Source organism: Sparus aurata, chromosome 6, assembly GCF_900880675.1.
Source record: "Sparus aurata chromosome 6, fSpaAur1.1, whole genome shotgun sequence".
In the NCBI taxonomy this organism is placed as follows: Eukaryota; Metazoa; Chordata; class Actinopteri; order Spariformes; family Sparidae; genus Sparus; species Sparus aurata.
The window spans coordinates 12,639,726-12,655,711 of record NC_044192.1 but is presented as its reverse complement, the minus strand read 5'-3'; the positions used below and the strand labels follow the sequence as shown (position 1 = coordinate 12,655,711).

The following is a 15,986-nucleotide window of genomic DNA, read 5'->3' as shown; positions in this document are numbered from 1 at the left end:
CTTCCTTGTTGCCAAGACTCTCTGGTAGTGTTATAGTGCTCTCAACGCAAATCGACATGAGAACATGTTGTTATGCTTGAATAGACATATATATACACACACACACACACGCACACAAGGGTTTAATGTATACTGAATGCCACAATGTAGGAAATAGTTTTTATTTTGTAATATGTTACTATACATTGTGACTTTTACAATTTAGGCTTTGTTAGAAATGCTTTTACTTCCCAACGTCACTGCAGCAGCAATATTTTGAATCATTTCATCTTTTATATAGGGCCGCACAATATATTGTTTCAGCATAAACGTAATGTGCACATGTACAATAGTCACATAGACAGATGTGCAATGTCAAGTAAGGCAAATTGACTCAAACGCGCCATGCTACAACTTTTTTGCTGCTTAATTCAAAAGGAAAACTCACAAGGTTCTCAATTTCCATGGCTGATACATAAATGAAGTCTGTCAAACATTACGCCGGCGATGGAACGAGCGCATCATTGTTTAAAGATACACCTTCAAGCAGATAGCCCAGTTGTGATGGAAATGCAAAACCCCAGCTGTGCCGAGTCAAACCGGGTAAGCAGATGTAAAGGACTAATGGCATAACAGGCCAAGCTTAAATGCCGCTTAAAACAACTGTGTTTACGTCACACTACATAGTTTGACAATGAAACCTCACAACCAATGAACTACTCATGAACATCCCATTGTCTGTGTAATATATAGCATTTTGTCTGTTTTTTCAGAGCAGTGTGTTAGCAGCCTGACAACAGGACTCCACTTACCTGTTGAAGACATTTTCACTGAAGGCATACTTCTCTAGCCTCCCAAGAGGAGTTAGGTTGTCTTGTCCTGCATCGAGGAAGGCTGTGATGCGGATGCCATCGCACTCTGAACCATAATCATCGAACCCAACTGCGGGATGGAAATAAAAATAATTTTATAGTCTCACAACTTTTGGAACCATCTCTGAAACACACAGCTGGTGCTACAAAAACAAAACATTTTAACGAGGACTAACAGATGCACCACAGTAGTCAGTGCCATGTTGAATACACTGAGTCAGACCAAATGTCAAGAATTAGAACTCTGAATGTGTGAATACAGCAGAAAGGCTCATGTCAAACTGAATGTTCCATTTAATGTTCCAGCCACAAATACACATTGGCTGTGCAGTTGGATATAAACAGTGTTTCATCACTCTAGCTAATGCAGACAAGAGGGGCTGTTGGTCTGTATAACAGCTAATAATAGCGTCGCGTAAAACCTTGAAATACTGTTGACAGCTTTAAATTTCACATGGGTGAAAGGGGTTGCCACATAAATATGACACTTCTATGAACCTCCCGGCTGGAGGGAAGGAAAACAAATTTACACATGTGTCTATAAACCACAAATCGAGTATTTGTTTAAATGTTTAAAAACCAGGGGTACTCACAGTCATCCAAATCGTCATGGCCATCTTCAAAGTATAAAGATAGACCTGCAAGGTAAAGGCAATTAGAGGGGGAAATCCTTGGTGGGAAACATGTCATCAACATACCATCACTGTATACACCACTCCCCCTACAAAATCAAAGGAACACTGAGTTAACAGGTTCACAGGCAGACTAGTACGAAGAAGGAACAAAGGGACATTAAATCACTGTGTGATCTCGCTCAATTATCACTCTGCAAAACTGAAACTTTGTCCACTGACATGGCAACATCGGTGTAGTGACATGTAGGAGGAAGAGAAAGAAACAAACCAGCAAATATAAAACGTGCCATTTTCCCTGATCCCACATTTATTTGTCTGATTTGATCTGCTTTAAAATTACAAGTGATTTCTCCGTTCAATACGGTGGTGTAAATCAAAGAGTTGTGTGCATATCACTGATTTTGAAGCTGGACTCCACAGCATTAATATGACTGAATGCTTATAAAGTCATTGATAATTTTAGTGTATGTATGACCAACTTTAATTTCCACGAAGGTGGTATTCACCTGAAGAAAACCTGCAATGGGTCAAAATATTGGTCATAAAAACTGATGGAAGCCCTGGTTTCAGTTCGGAGGTACCCTATCCATGCATCTTCTCTATGCTTTTTGCAGACATAATATACTTTATTCCCTCAGGTGCAATTAACACTTTTAATCTAATTTCCCTCACTTTTTGAAGCCATTTAGGTCACAATACTCTTTGAGGCTTATATGTATGTTTGGTGAACATAAAGTACAATTGTTTCCCTTTAACTTGTGTTGTTGTTTTTTGAATATAGTATAAGCTCATAAGGTATTTAGTACTATACTTTCCCTTTTTAAGTTACTTATCTATACTATGCATCTGTGCTTGCATTTCTGCAACTAAGACACTTCAATTCACCTACATAAGATCAATTAAGTAGGTCATATCTACGCCCAAGAACAATTTATTTCCTCTTATTTGCGATCATTACACACCAGCCATGGATATAGGGCAATAAACCAGGGCAGGGTAGCCAAAAGAAAAGCCCAGAAAGCGGTCCAAGAAGGAGCAGCATGTGCTGAGACGGCTAATGCCAGTGTTTACAGCTGGGCAGGCAAGAGAATGTGCTCCAGTATAAAAACAACTCCAGCCTCTCAAAGACACATTAAATGCGGTGTTTAGTATGTGAAGTAAATAACCACACGACTGGTTAAACAACAGTCCCAAAAGCATGTGGGCAAAGAACAACATCTCCCCTTTGTTATGGTATAAAGGAGGATTTGGTCAGCTTATGGCTGAAAATGACTTTAGCGACTCGGCTAACGTTAGCTAGGTCAACTCGCTAGCCTCTGCTATGACAACACTTCGATAATAAACGCGGCTTTAAACATGCGATATGGTCAAACTACAGAAAAGAGTGGTGAGTTAGAAACCCATCTACACGTACGGAGTACTTATACGCTTAAATTCAGCCCCCAAAGTCACACATTTCGATACCCCTGAGCAGTGGCTTTCGTAAGCTAGCTTGCTTGCTAGTAGTGCTAAGTTTGCTAACATGGCTTGTCCAGCCCTTTCGCTTGACTTGACTTAGCCTGGGAATACAATAAATGTAGCACAATGGGAGCCGCTATATTATGTATTAGGAAATGCCACGACGCCGCTTTATAAGCGCAAACACAGCGTCAAAGTACAAGAGGAAACACTGTTTTAAAAGTGCCATTACCTGCCATCTTGAGTATCGGCTCGGCTCTGCGGGCTGCCGTCCCGTGTGGGCTGTCACCACCGCACAGCTGTCACTCAAACAACGCAGCAAACTACTTCCTGAAAGTACTTCCTGATGCCAGTAATCACCGGTAGAGATTTTAAACAACTAGCTCAAACCGATGACCGTCTCCCAGCTTGGCTACAACTCGACATAACTGCGCATAAATACAGCCTGTGGGCTTTGTGTACCTCCAAACAAAAAAGAGCCGAAAACAGTCACGTGACCGCTCGCCGTAGTTCAAGATGGAGACTGAGCGACTCGGTAGCTTCACGGTTAGCTAGCTAGCTGTTTACAATAACCACAATATGGCAAATACGACGGACTACCGGGCGTTTTAACGCTAACAGCGAGAGTTGTAACCCGACCTGAGATGTGTATTTGGCAGCTGTGGACCACGGTGATGTGAAGTCGCTTGTAAACACAAGACCACCTGAAGAATATTCAAGATAAAGAGGCAGCCAGAGGAGGAAACTGTCAATGATCATCACCACAAACTCATTTTGAAAGAGAGTGAGAGAGAGAGAGAGGGGGGATCGATATGGCGCTTAGAGAGTTAAAAGTTTGTCTCCTGGGGGTAAGTCATCGTTGATGTCTATCTGGACATGCATGTTTGTAGTCTGTAGCTGAGCCACACCAACCCTCCATCTGACCTCAGCATACTGATGCACAGATGTGTTGACATGAGTTAAATGTGTTGATACCTGTGATCAGGTTGGTGACAACACATACATGTTATCTTAAATACACCTGCTGTCATTATTGTGCTTGGAGCAACATTTCTGCATGTCTAAAATCAATGTTACAACAGTTTATAGTTCTTCTACCAGTATCCTATGAGCATAATCCTGAAGTTCCTCTTTATCATTTACTAATACGATTAATCGTTTAGCTGATCAATACAAAGTGAATCTACAATACTGATAATCGATTAATTGTCAGAATGCCAAACATTACCTTGTTCCTGGTGTTCAGATCTTAGGATTTGCAGATTTGTATAATTTAAGGCATTAAAAGTTGTCATCTGAGGCCACTAGCATTGAGTGATGGGCATTTTTCCCTATATTTGACATTTTACAAACTAAAATTATTCATCAAACATTTCAGAGATTGGAAAACATTACATATCCCAATCCCAATAATCATCAAAATATTCTGAAAACTTTCAAATGAAAGCTAAAATCACGCTAAAACATACTGGATTCCCTTTAACCATACATTGTTGTGTGTGAAAACAATCAAATAATCTTAAATAAGTAATCATAAATCATAATAATGGATGAGTTATATTAATATGACATTTACACACATCCCATTTAACTTGTTTCTGTGGGGGATAAAATGTTATAAGCCATGATTACAGGCTTAGACAATTTAAAATAAATCAGACATGTAAAGATAGTCACCCGATTCACAACTATCCCAATAAAGAAGTTTCACCACGGTTAACTTATGGTGAGGTTTTATATTTGCGATCTGCGATAACATCTTTTACGATCCCATCCCTAGTTTCAAGCCCTAATCCTTATGTAACATTCCCAAATAAAATGACTGCAGTCACTATTTTCATGAATTCGTCACAGGAACAATATTCATCCCTGTCTAGACTGCTTACAAAAACAGCAAAAGCTATAATTTCCCCGACCAATGTCTCACTAATACATCCCTGCAGAATCGTTCCCACTTCTTATATTACACTTATACTGTAAGCTGATCTGGTCACGTTTTAACTATCACAGAGTAACGGGCACAAACAGGAAGGAAGATGGGCATGTCGCCAGAGAGTTTGTTTTTATAGTTTATTGTGTATACATCTAGGAGTTGTTTCTGGCCGTGTTTGGAAAGTATCCTCTTTATTTTGTCTCTGCAGGACACTGGTGTTGGGAAGTCGAGTATTGTTTGGAGATTTGTGGAGGACAGCTTTGACCCAAACATCAACCCAACAATTGGGTAAGTCCCGGCTGTCGCCCACAGTAGCACTCGTGTTTATTACCTGTTTCAGTGGTTTGTGTTTAGGCTTGTTTTAGGACATACTCATGTCGTCAGGTAGTTTCTGTCAGTTACTTTATGAGTTAATTCATTCCAATTACAGCTGGTAGATTTTTTAAAAGCAATTGTTCAGCAACAATTTGGATACTTAATTAATTCTTTAAATCACTTTTTCAAGCAAAAATCCCAAATGTTCTCTGGTTCCAGCTTCTCACATGTGACGAGTTGTTAAGTTTTTCTTTATGATGATAAACTGAATATCTTTGGGATTTGGACTGTTAATTTTACAAAACAAAGCAATTTCAATACATCCTGTTGGGCTTTGGGGAACTGCGACAGGCATGTGTCTTTTACTGTGACTGCACTCTGACACTTAGGGATGGGACGATATAAGATTTAATCACAAATCGAGATAAAAAAGTTTGTTTCTTAACATAATTCAAGATGATTTTATATGGTTTTTGAACCATTTAAAGAATTTTAAGCCATATTTAGATGATACTTGGGACAATATCTTGATTTGTAATTATTTTGACTAGAATAATTGTGACTTTAAATTTTCGTGTCGTCCCATAGCTGACACTCTACAGATCAATCATTGAATTGATTAATTCAGACAATAATTGACAGGTTAGTCAGAATAACAGTTAGCAGTCATTTCATTAAAGTATTAATTAGGGCTGTGGGTCAACACAAATAAACACATTTAAGACAACACTTTGTGACTTGTGAGAGGAATCTGTCATCACGTTCGACATTTTATAGACAATGTGATCAGTAGTAGATTACGGTCATTCTAGAGCCCGATCAATACATATCAGCATTGCCAATATTATTAACCAGTGTTAGCTTATCCCAGATAGATCTGTGCCAGTGTGTCGACCAATGGGAAAAAAAAAGAAAAAAGATATTACAGTGAAAATGCCGGACATGTCAGAAGTGAATCACAAACAGCTTTGCTATTACAGTGAAAAATTTATTTCTCAATGGTGATTTATCTGTAGATTATTGGCAGGTGTATACAAAGTCGGAATGCTTTTTATAATCTAAACCAGATGTTGAAAATGCCTCAACAATATGTTCAGAATCAAATTGATGTCTTTTGAAATGTTTTACATGTGGGACATTATTGTTGTCTGAAGCTGGAAATGTGAGAAATCTTCAAACTTCTGAGATTTTAAATGAACATGAGTGTTTTCTCACGGTATGAGTTGAGATAAAAATGGTAATCTTTAGTTCAGTACTATTATTTGTCTATATTTTGAAAAAAAATAAAAAGTAATATTTTTGTAATGTATCTTAGTTTATTAATCATGCAACCTTTTCTCTTCACCAGAGCATCCTTCATGACTAAGACAGTGCAATACCAAAACGAGCTGCACAAGTTCCTGATCTGGGACACGGCAGGACAGGAGCGGGTCAGTAACATCCGCCGAGGGTTTGGCCTTGCCTTTTATTTTTTCGGATCGATTCATGTGTGTTTTGGCTTTGAGGGGACAGACCGCGACGGCAAAGCTCACCAGTTTGACTTTGCATATTCAAAAATCATCTAAATCTTCCCATGTGGCCGTTGAGGAAGTGAGAGAGCTCCCCACACGTGCATGTACCACTCCCTGAATGAGCCCGGGGGGAAAGTGAAGGGTGCAGTTATCCCTTACTCCTGATAGGGGGCAATATTGACCTTCTCTAGGTGGAGTTTTACCTCCCTCACAATAACCTCCTTATTTTAGTGCTCTTAGGACTCCCCTTTTCCATAGTTTAAGTGATGTGTGCGGTGTAACGGATTTACATTCTTTAGATCGGTGAGTGGCGTCTGTTTAGTTTGGTAAAAACAATCAGCACGTCCGTCAGGATTCGTCCTTTCGGTCACCTCTAATCTTTGTCCTGCCTCTCACTCCTCCTTCCTTATTGCATTCATACATTTTGAGACACAGATAAAGGAGTGTCATTGCTTTCCTTTTGTGGTATTTCCTGTTGCATGCATGTCTGAAATGTTTTGTTTGTTGATATCTATCATGTCCTGATGCCGCTTCTTATGCAATCCACACCCCTGTGTGTCCAGAGAGACTACTTGCAATTCCTAAACACCCACACAAAGTTTAAGACTGAAACTGATACAGATGATATGCGAGAAAAGAAACCGGATTCAGTTTTTGCATTCGAGCCTTGTAGCGTAAGGAACTACTTTCTCTTTTGACTCACACCCTGCATCCAGCATTTCTCCGCATGAGCTTTCCACATCGCTTCCCCTTTTCTGCCCTTCTCTTTTCCACGAGCACAATCCCCTGTTGTCGTAGTGTCTGATCCCCGCTGCTGTCCTCTCCAGAGAGGTGAGATAAGATGCTGCCGGTCTTTTATCCTCCTCACCCCCGGGGGCCTTGGCTTCTTCACTGCCCCGAGGGGACATCAATGCAGCCCCGTTTAAGATAAGATTGAGAGGATGAAACCCAAGCTGTCTCAGCCCACCGGCGTGTGCTGCTACTGTGTCTTATCTAAGAGTCGCTGCAACTCAACGTGTCCTCTTTCACCCCCCCTTTGTGTTTCATTCTGTGGAATATTTCTTTTCATTTCTTCTCTTGGCAATATTCTATTTTTCTTTTATATTCTTTTCCATTTTCTCTGCCTTTACGCATCCCACAAATCCACGTTTTCACTCCCATGTGGTCTCTCGCTTTCCCAAGAGGTTCACATATTTGCGAGGAAAAAGTAACAACATTCCTCTGGTAGGTTTTGAATGTGTCTGTGTTTTCATACAAAGCTGCTGTGGTATTTTGAAGCCCTTTCATGGCTTGTTTTCTAACTTCTGCGGGGCTTTGGCCGCTCAAAATCTGTTGAGTTCAGAAAGGGGAACACAAAGCCCGCCAATGCACATGGAAGGAGGGAGTAGAGTGAAAAGGAAAGCTGTGTGATTTCCACAATCCATACCTCGAGACCAGATGAGGCCTTACATCTGAGCCCAGCTGTCAACAGCCCATTGAGGCCTCCCCGTTTGACTGTTCCCTCTCAAAACAAGCAAGAGGAACCCTGCATCCAAAAGGAAAAGGAGGGTTCCTTTCATTATGCACCTAGCTTGTGGTTTCAGCAATTAATCTGCACTCGCAGGGCATCACTGGGGCTGTTTTCTGGGCTGCTGTGTGGCCAGACGTCTGGCCTCGCTGTGATTGCTCTTTGGGTTAAGGCACAGATAGACCACACAGGACTAGTGGTGGTGCGGCCGAACACTAGCCAATGAAACAGACAGCACTCTCCTCAGTGCCTCTGCCAAATATCCCAAGTTGGATTCCCGTTGGCGGACTTGGGGCCAGTAACAACTATAATTATGTGGAATGTGTGCTTTCCTGAGGTAACAGTGTCACTCCAAGATGGATAGTTTATTCCATCGTATTGTAAAGGAAAATAAAATTGGCGGGAAGGCAGGGTCATTCCAAGTGAAGGTCGTTTTCTGACACGGGTTGTTTCTTTTAAAATAAATACCATTAGTTAATACGTGACACATGGTTTCATGAGACTGTTAAAAGGCCCGGTCCAGTGTGAATTGCAAGAGGGCATAAAAGGAGGCAGAGGTTTGAAGAGGGAATATAACCAGTTTTTAACCTTCATATCCTTAGATTTACTGTAGGTTTGTTTTCCAAACAAGAGGCTACTGCTCACATTGCAACTGAACCGAGATCAAGAACTAATAGTTTGGTGAGTTAAATTGATTCATAATACACTTTTATGTTGAGGTGCTTTCAGTTGCGGTCGGATGTGATGAACAGCCAGCCAGGTGTAAGTTCTACTAGGGATCTACAACAAGTTGATTTAATTTGCTCCTGGAAAAAATCGTTGATTAAACTTATTATGATTGTCAGTTTTGCTGTAAAAAAAAAATATGAGCATTCGTTCCTAATCTTAATAATGCTGATTAGCTTTTGCATCCAAGTTGTAATGTACACAGTATTTTTCAGACTATGTTTAACCCATAGGTTAAAGTGTGCTCAGTTGTACTCAAAGGTTGTTTTTTTTTTTTTTACTCTTAGATTAGTCGAAGTTGAAAGGGACATTCATAATTTTTTGCATATTAGTTTAGCGTATTAGAAGTGGTTTCCTGTAGAAGCTTTGCAAATAATTGGTCACAAGCCTCAGTACTAGAGAAGTCAAATTAAAAAGAAAACCTGATGATGGCCTTAAGGGGAACATAATTATCAGAACCAAATTAAAAGAAAATCCATTCAGTAGTTGCTGAGAAAAACTTGTCCCTGTGGGAGAGCCTGTTTTGTAAAAGATGAAACTGATTTTCCTATTCTGATTTCCTCACACAGGCTATATGTTACACATTTCTTGGCATTCCAACACAATAGCCACTGAGGTGTTTCATCAATGCCACTAACATGGCTGAAAAACAATGTGTTTTTAAAATAGCAGCATAATGACAGCAGGCTAATTGTTGGAGGGCTGGTTTCAGTGAGCATTGGAAAGTATTTTACCAGAAAAATACCAGAACCTGGCAAAAAGAAGAACCCCCCCCCCCCCCCCCCCCCCCCAGCCTCCCAGTCAGCTCTCTGGGATTTAGAAATGCACATGTTGTTTTGATTAAGCAGGACTCCGAGATCTGTTGGGTGAAGATCAAATGTATAGTCTTCCATAAATATCAAAACGCTAACAGCCTTTGACACATTCTGCTCATCTTTCTCTTAATGGCTACCACATGTGTGAGGTACTGGTGGAAAGACTTGCCATACTTCTATTTTAGATAAAGCCACTTGGCTTGTAGGCTCATAACACTGGGCCTTTGGTTTAGTAATATGGTGTATTTTTGCTCATTTTAAACTCTGTCTGTTTGTAACAGTCTGTATTATTGAGCCTAATGAAGCTCACAGTGATATAACCGCTGTGTGCCTGTGTAACAGATTAGCTTTAGTTCATGTAAAGCCGAGACACTGTTTCTTGATCTTTATGTGGTGTGAAAATGCATAATTGTACAATTATACAGCAATGATATTTTTAGTGCTCTTTTCATCTCCAAATATGCGAAATTGGAGGGAAATCAAGGTAAACAGTCTTCAAAGATGAGCCGGGATTTATCGTCTCTGAAGAAGACCGTTCAAATTCTTGGTCTTTACTTTGATCATCATGTTCTGTTTCGCAGGGTTTCATAGCTGTATTCGAACTTAATGATGCCAGTATATCATACATTCTAGTTTAGGCTGAGGTGAAGGTCATTCAGAGGCCTCCTCCCTGTCCAACAGCATCTTCATTGCTTACCTTTTCTGTTTTCCCACAGTTTCGTGCTCTAGCACCAATGTACTACAGAGGTTCAGCTGCGGCCATCATTGTTTATGACATCACTAAAGAGGTATTTACTTTTTCTCCTAATCCAACTAAATGTGGCTCTTATCCTTTAAACTTTCACGGGAGATATGAGTTTGTCTGCAGAATAGCATGTCCTTACCCTTCATCATCAGGAATCCTTCCAAACACTGAAGAACTGGGTGAAGGAGCTGCGACAGCACGGTCCTCCGAACATCGTGGTCGCCATTGCTGGCAACAAATGTGACCTGTCAGACGCCAGGTGAACCTGAGTTAGAGATAAAACTGCATGTGTGAACAATGCTGATGTTAATAATGGGATTTTAGATGTCTGGTGCAGATGGATAGAAAAAGTTCTTGTAAGGTAATATTATGACCTTTTAGCATCGGAGTGATATTTGATGTTTGGCTTGGAACAATAATTGTAATTTATTGTGTGAGGAGCTTAAGTGCATTCAGCTCACTGAGGAGGAATATTGGCTCCCACACTGATTACATTTCTAGCAGCAAACCGGTGGATTAAATGGTCTTTCATATTGACATAGCTGAGGAGTAGCTAAAGATATATTGTTGTTACTCTGTACAAAATTGAAAAATCTCCCAGACTCGGATACACTTACACTTTCGGTAGCAAAATCGTCCATACATTTGTGAAATCTTCCCTTATAACAGCTTCAGAGCTGCATTTGATAGTTATCAGTTAATGCGTGAAATTGTAGACTCTGTTTGCATATTGCGACATCATAATAATTTTGACATACCTCTTGTATTTACAGGGAAGTGCCAGAGAAGGATGCCAAGGACTACGCTGACTCCATCCATGCCATCTTTGTAGAAACCAGTGCCAAGAATGCCATTAACATCAACGAGGTGTTTATAGAGATAAGTGAGTGTGTTTTCTTGAGCATTCATTGCCATTCGCCTTTACACCCTCAGGTTCCCATTAAGATGTGGCAAATTAAGCTTTGTGCAGCATTAAGATAGTAATCTTGTCTCCCTTTGTGCTTAAAAGCAACAAAGTTGTCTGTTAGAGGAACCGTTTCCAAATATTTCCAGAGTGTTATTAGTCTCTGTGTTTGGATCAGACCTCTGACAGCGACGAGCTTGGTAGGAATAAGTTGAAGATAATGTCTGTGGGAGTAAAACAGAATCCACTTAATCAGGTCGTCTTGACACTTACGTTCGAGATAAATTTGCAGAGAGGAAGCAGCTGATTCAATTCTAAATGGCAACCAATAGGCTAGAGATAAAAAGAGATCTACTCAATAGCTGTGTGTATGTGGTGTGTTCATACAGGCGCAGAGACGAAGCGTGCACACGTCTTTTTGATAAACTGAAAACTTGAATCACAGCCAATGCTGGATGTATTGTATCATTTAATCATGTTTGTAGGACATAGGTGGGTTTCCACAGTATGTATAGTAATATATCCTTGTATATTCTAATCTTTAAAGTAGTTTTGCAGGTATTATACAAGAGAGTCAACATACTTTACTGTAATAAAAATGTAACTTTAAAGTCCAAGTGTTAATTGAAGCTCACAAAAAGTTTGTCATGATCATATTACTTGTGTCTTTTACTGTTCTGTCGCTGTCAGAGTTAATGAAATGAAAGCTGACTTCTGGTAACCTGTGTGTCTTTTAAAGGTAAGCGCATCCCCATTGTAGACGCAGCAGGAGCGACTTCAGGAAAAGGTTTCAAACTGGGACGGCAGGCCTCAGAGTCTCGCAGGACGTGCTGCTGATGATGCCGGTGACTGTCCCCACATGACCCGTGACCTGACCTTTGCTCACCCTCTGTGTCCCCGGCCTGCTTTAGCGTACAGACTCCACAGAAAAACACCATTCTATCAGTGATACCGGGCCGCAGCGTTGCAGAACTGACGGCCGTAGCAAATCGTTTTCTACAACAGCAAATCATCATATCGTCTTAGAATTGCTGACAGGAGTAATACTTCAAGTTTGCTGAGCTTTGACAGAAATGCCTGCATGAGTACATTGATGTGTAAGTGAAGATCCCCTATTCATGTCATTTGCTTGCTTCTATTATGGACATCAACCTCTGTTTGGTGTATTATAGCCAGAGGTTCATCAGAGGAACTGAACAGCTACAGATTCATGGTTTCAGAAGTCGTTTGTACACAAATCTATTATCTTTCAACCAAAACATGGACTGAAAATGGTAAATCTCACCAAATTTATTTTGATAGTACTTAAGTTATTGCCTTTTTGTTTGTTTGGGAGATCTCTCCTCAAACATTATCAACTTTTTATGAAGGATCCATTTATACTGTCAATGTGTGTAATCACTTATTTGTCATAACATTTCATGAAGGAAATTATGGTAGTTATGGTATCAAACGCTCATTCTCTTAATTTTCAGTTTCTGCTTTTTGGAAGGATATTTAAAAAGTCGGTAATTCACAGTCTAGCCAGAAGGACTGTGCTTACTAAATTTACATTTTATTGTGTGATTGCTGTTTTCATCAAGATGTTTTTTTGAGGCAAGACACCCAGTGGGTGTTTTGATGTTAATTGCAATCACACGGTAAACATGCAGAAATGAAAGGTGTGTGGGAGCCTACTTCCTTTTACATCAAAGGAGTATTTGGACATTTTAGGAAATGTGCTTATTTGCATTGTTGCCGAGGTCGAGATGAGGATAGCGATACCATTAGAACTGGCAGCGGGTTAGATTTCACTAATTAACATTAATTAATGTCTTTGCTGTTTGGCGAAAAAAAAAAAAAAATTCAGTTATTTTAAACGAACGTTTTTTAGTCTACATGACATTTCTGGAGCCTCACAGCAAAAACAGATTTGCAGCATTCTCCTAAAAAAACTGAAGTAAATGGGGACTTGTTTTGAAAGTGAAAAAACAAAAACAACTGAAAAACACTTAAAATGACTCCATACAGCTCTAGAGGCCCCAAGATCCGGACGTGATTTGAAAAGACGTTATTCACACGCTTGTTGCGTGGTCAACCTCACACACCTCCCTCAGACTGGAGACTTCCGAAGACTTGGATTACGGCAGTGCCATTTCCCAACCTACTTAATTTATTTAGGAGAATGCTGCAACACTGTTTTGCTGTGAAGCTCCAGAAATGTTTTGTGGACTTTTTAAACTTCACCTGACTTTCTATCGGCATGGGAGTCGATAGATTATGACAGAATCTTCATTTATGGGTGACCTTGTCCTTTAATGGACGACAGTCATGAGTGAAAGTATACAGTATATCCCAAAAAAAACTATTCCTTTAATTCTCTACCTTGTTTGTTGGGATAATTTAAACATCGCTTACACCTGAGAGTGATAACAAACTGTTGTAAAACCTCGTCTCTGTGATGAGAACAACTGTACAGTCCACATCTTCCAATGATGGTGCCTTAATCAGGGCTGAAAATGCTGAGTCAACGAGTTTATCATAATATGGTAAAACTCCCAGCTGCCCCACGTTCTACGTCGTCCGTTGTAATTACTGAGAAAGTATTAACTGAATCCTGAATATGAAGTTGCCCACAGTGCACACAGTATACTGCACAGTTGTCTCACATTATTACTTCAGCTTTATAATTCTCTAATCTTCTGTAATGCTACTTTATGGAGGAGAGGCTGATATTTGGGAGGTCTTGCCAAATTCTTTAATTGTCCCATAAACATTTTTCCTCTTTCCTTTTCTTTCACATAATCAGCGCTGGCTCACACACACACGCAATGTTGTTTTACTACCTGGCCTGCGATGAAAACAGCTAGGTCTGGAAACTAGACGTCGTTCAGAGTAAGCTCAGATTTTAGAGCATAAGATTTTTTTTTCCCGTTGCAGAACGTCAAAGGTGCAGAATCAGACGTGGCACTGTGTCGACATGCTGACCCCTTGATGAACCGTAGTCTCCATTCTGCTCTGAATTACTGTATGTGCTTTGCTCCAAGGTCTGCTTTCTGATTTTCCTTTCTCCCAACATTTTTTTTACCTTAGTTCCTCTAAATTCCAGGCACTTGCTGTAGGTCCAGCTTTCAATTTGTTTTAAACAAATATGGCGCAGTATACCACAGCTTTCTATACCACAGCTTTTACTGTGCTCCGTCTTCCTTTGACATTCATGAAAGTCCTGCTTTTACAGTGGTTTTATTTACCTCTTATATCAACCTAATTGGATTTTAGTAGCAGTTGACTCATGAGCCCCACAGACTTATTAATTCTGTGTAATTTCATGCTTGTCTGTGTCTCTTGAGTCCTGTAGCCCCAAAACTTCTTTGCAAACTTGCCAAAAAATACAGATGTGGGCTGAGTTAGATACATTTGGGCCGTGTGCTTTTTCTGTCACTTTATTTACCCTTAAGCATCGGAAATGCTATCTGTTTTTGATGAGATGTGTGCTAAGCAGTGCTGCCTATTTCTTCAGGATGTTTCTTGAGAGTGCAATAAGTGTTAATATGACAAAGGTAAAATGTGACCAAATCTGAGAAAGCAGTTACAGAGTGACAGCAGAGCACGCACTCGTACAAAACTGTGATCTCATTCCCCTTCGGTCTCCAGCAGATGATGGTTCGTATTGACCTCGTTTCGTGCTGATTTGATGACAGTTCTGCTCATGTGTATTTGATCAAATGAGCAGCCGGATAAGGCGAACCGAATCCAATAAAAACCAGAGTGGCATTCTAGGTCAAAACTTAAACTTGAGATGGATTGTGATTCACGCTGCTCTCTTTGAAAAACGCTAACTCTAGCTCGTATTTAACGCGGCTTCAGCAATTATATCAAAAAGGGACTCACTCTGGTACTCTGAAAAGCTGCACTTTTACCTTTTGTATTATTTGGCCTTTATTACTAACTAACACACTGTCTGCTGTCTGTTATTAACTCTGTGAAATAACATCCTAGTAGAGGCATCAGACGTCCTAATGTCCCTTCTTGGTGTTATTTCAGGTTTTGACCGTTTGCTCGGCTCTTATTGCGGCGAAGAACGTGGTGCCAAATAATGTCGCCATTTTACTACACCACGCATAATTAACCTTTTTTTTTTTTATTGTCTGTGTAATATGGTGATTTAAAGTGCTATTCACATAAATGCTTAACAATATTTGAAGTTTGATGATGACACGTTTTGTTTTATTTCCCTCATTTGAAAACCGTTGGCATGGATAGAGTTTGTATGCCAGTTTTGCATTGAAAAATATCAATAGTCTTGGGCTGGCCCTGGGAATGTGATTAATCTATATTATGTATATTTTTCAGTGTAGATATATACCATCAAATTGCACACAAATCAATATCTATATTCTATTCTAAGCCAGTTGTGTGACCGCAATAGACTTGTACACCATTTGCAGTAATTCCATCAACATTGTAGTTACCATATTTAGCTTTTTACTATGTTTCATATTGATTGTAACAAATGCCTGAAAACACTTGTTTGCAGTGTATTTCCAAATGTGTAAAAAAAAAAGGGAATTGTCAATTTGTTTACTAATAAAAGATTGACAAAATAT

The 15,986-nt window shown here is 39.8% G+C and overlaps 2 protein-coding genes across 2 annotated transcripts in view; one reads left to right on the top strand and one right to left on the bottom strand.

Moving 5' to 3' along the window:
- The window catches only part of ppp4r1l (protein phosphatase 4, regulatory subunit 1-like), a 17,674-nt gene extending 14,237 nt beyond the window's left edge, over positions 1–3,437 (bottom strand). Inside the window, exons 1-3 of the mRNA XM_030419051.1 lie at positions 3,177–3,437; positions 1,445–1,489; positions 792–921 (exon numbers count right to left, since the gene is read on the bottom strand). Of these exons, the coding sequence (XP_030274911.1) occupies positions 792–921; positions 1,445–1,489; positions 3,177–3,183 (182 nt within the window). The 5' untranslated portion in view covers positions 3,184–3,437. The remainder of the gene's footprint in view (positions 1–791; positions 922–1,444; positions 1,490–3,176) is intronic.
- On the top strand, positions 3,322–15,986 carry rab22a (RAB22A, member RAS oncogene family). The gene is made up of 7 exons (XM_030419053.1): positions 3,322–3,792; positions 5,086–5,165; positions 6,541–6,622; positions 10,468–10,539; positions 10,649–10,755; positions 11,270–11,379; positions 12,140–15,986. The coding sequence occupies exons 1-7, from the start codon at positions 3,757–3,759 to the stop codon at positions 12,235–12,237; spliced, it is 585 nt and encodes a 194-aa protein (XP_030274913.1). The 5' UTR covers positions 3,322–3,756; the 3' UTR covers positions 12,238–15,986.

Bases quoted from the DNA above. Each gene is read 5' to 3' on its own strand.
- rab22a (XM_030419053.1), top strand. From the start codon at position 3,757: ATGGCGCTTAGAGAGTTAAAAGTTTGTCTCCTGGGG. The intron at 6,623-10,467 runs GTCAGTAACATC...GTTTTCCCACAG, and splicing joins ACACGGCAGGACAGGAGCGG to TTTCGTGCTCTAGCACCAAT. The intron at 10,756-11,269 runs GTGAACCTGAGT...TTGTATTTACAG, and splicing joins TGTGACCTGTCAGACGCCAG to GGAAGTGCCAGAGAAGGATG.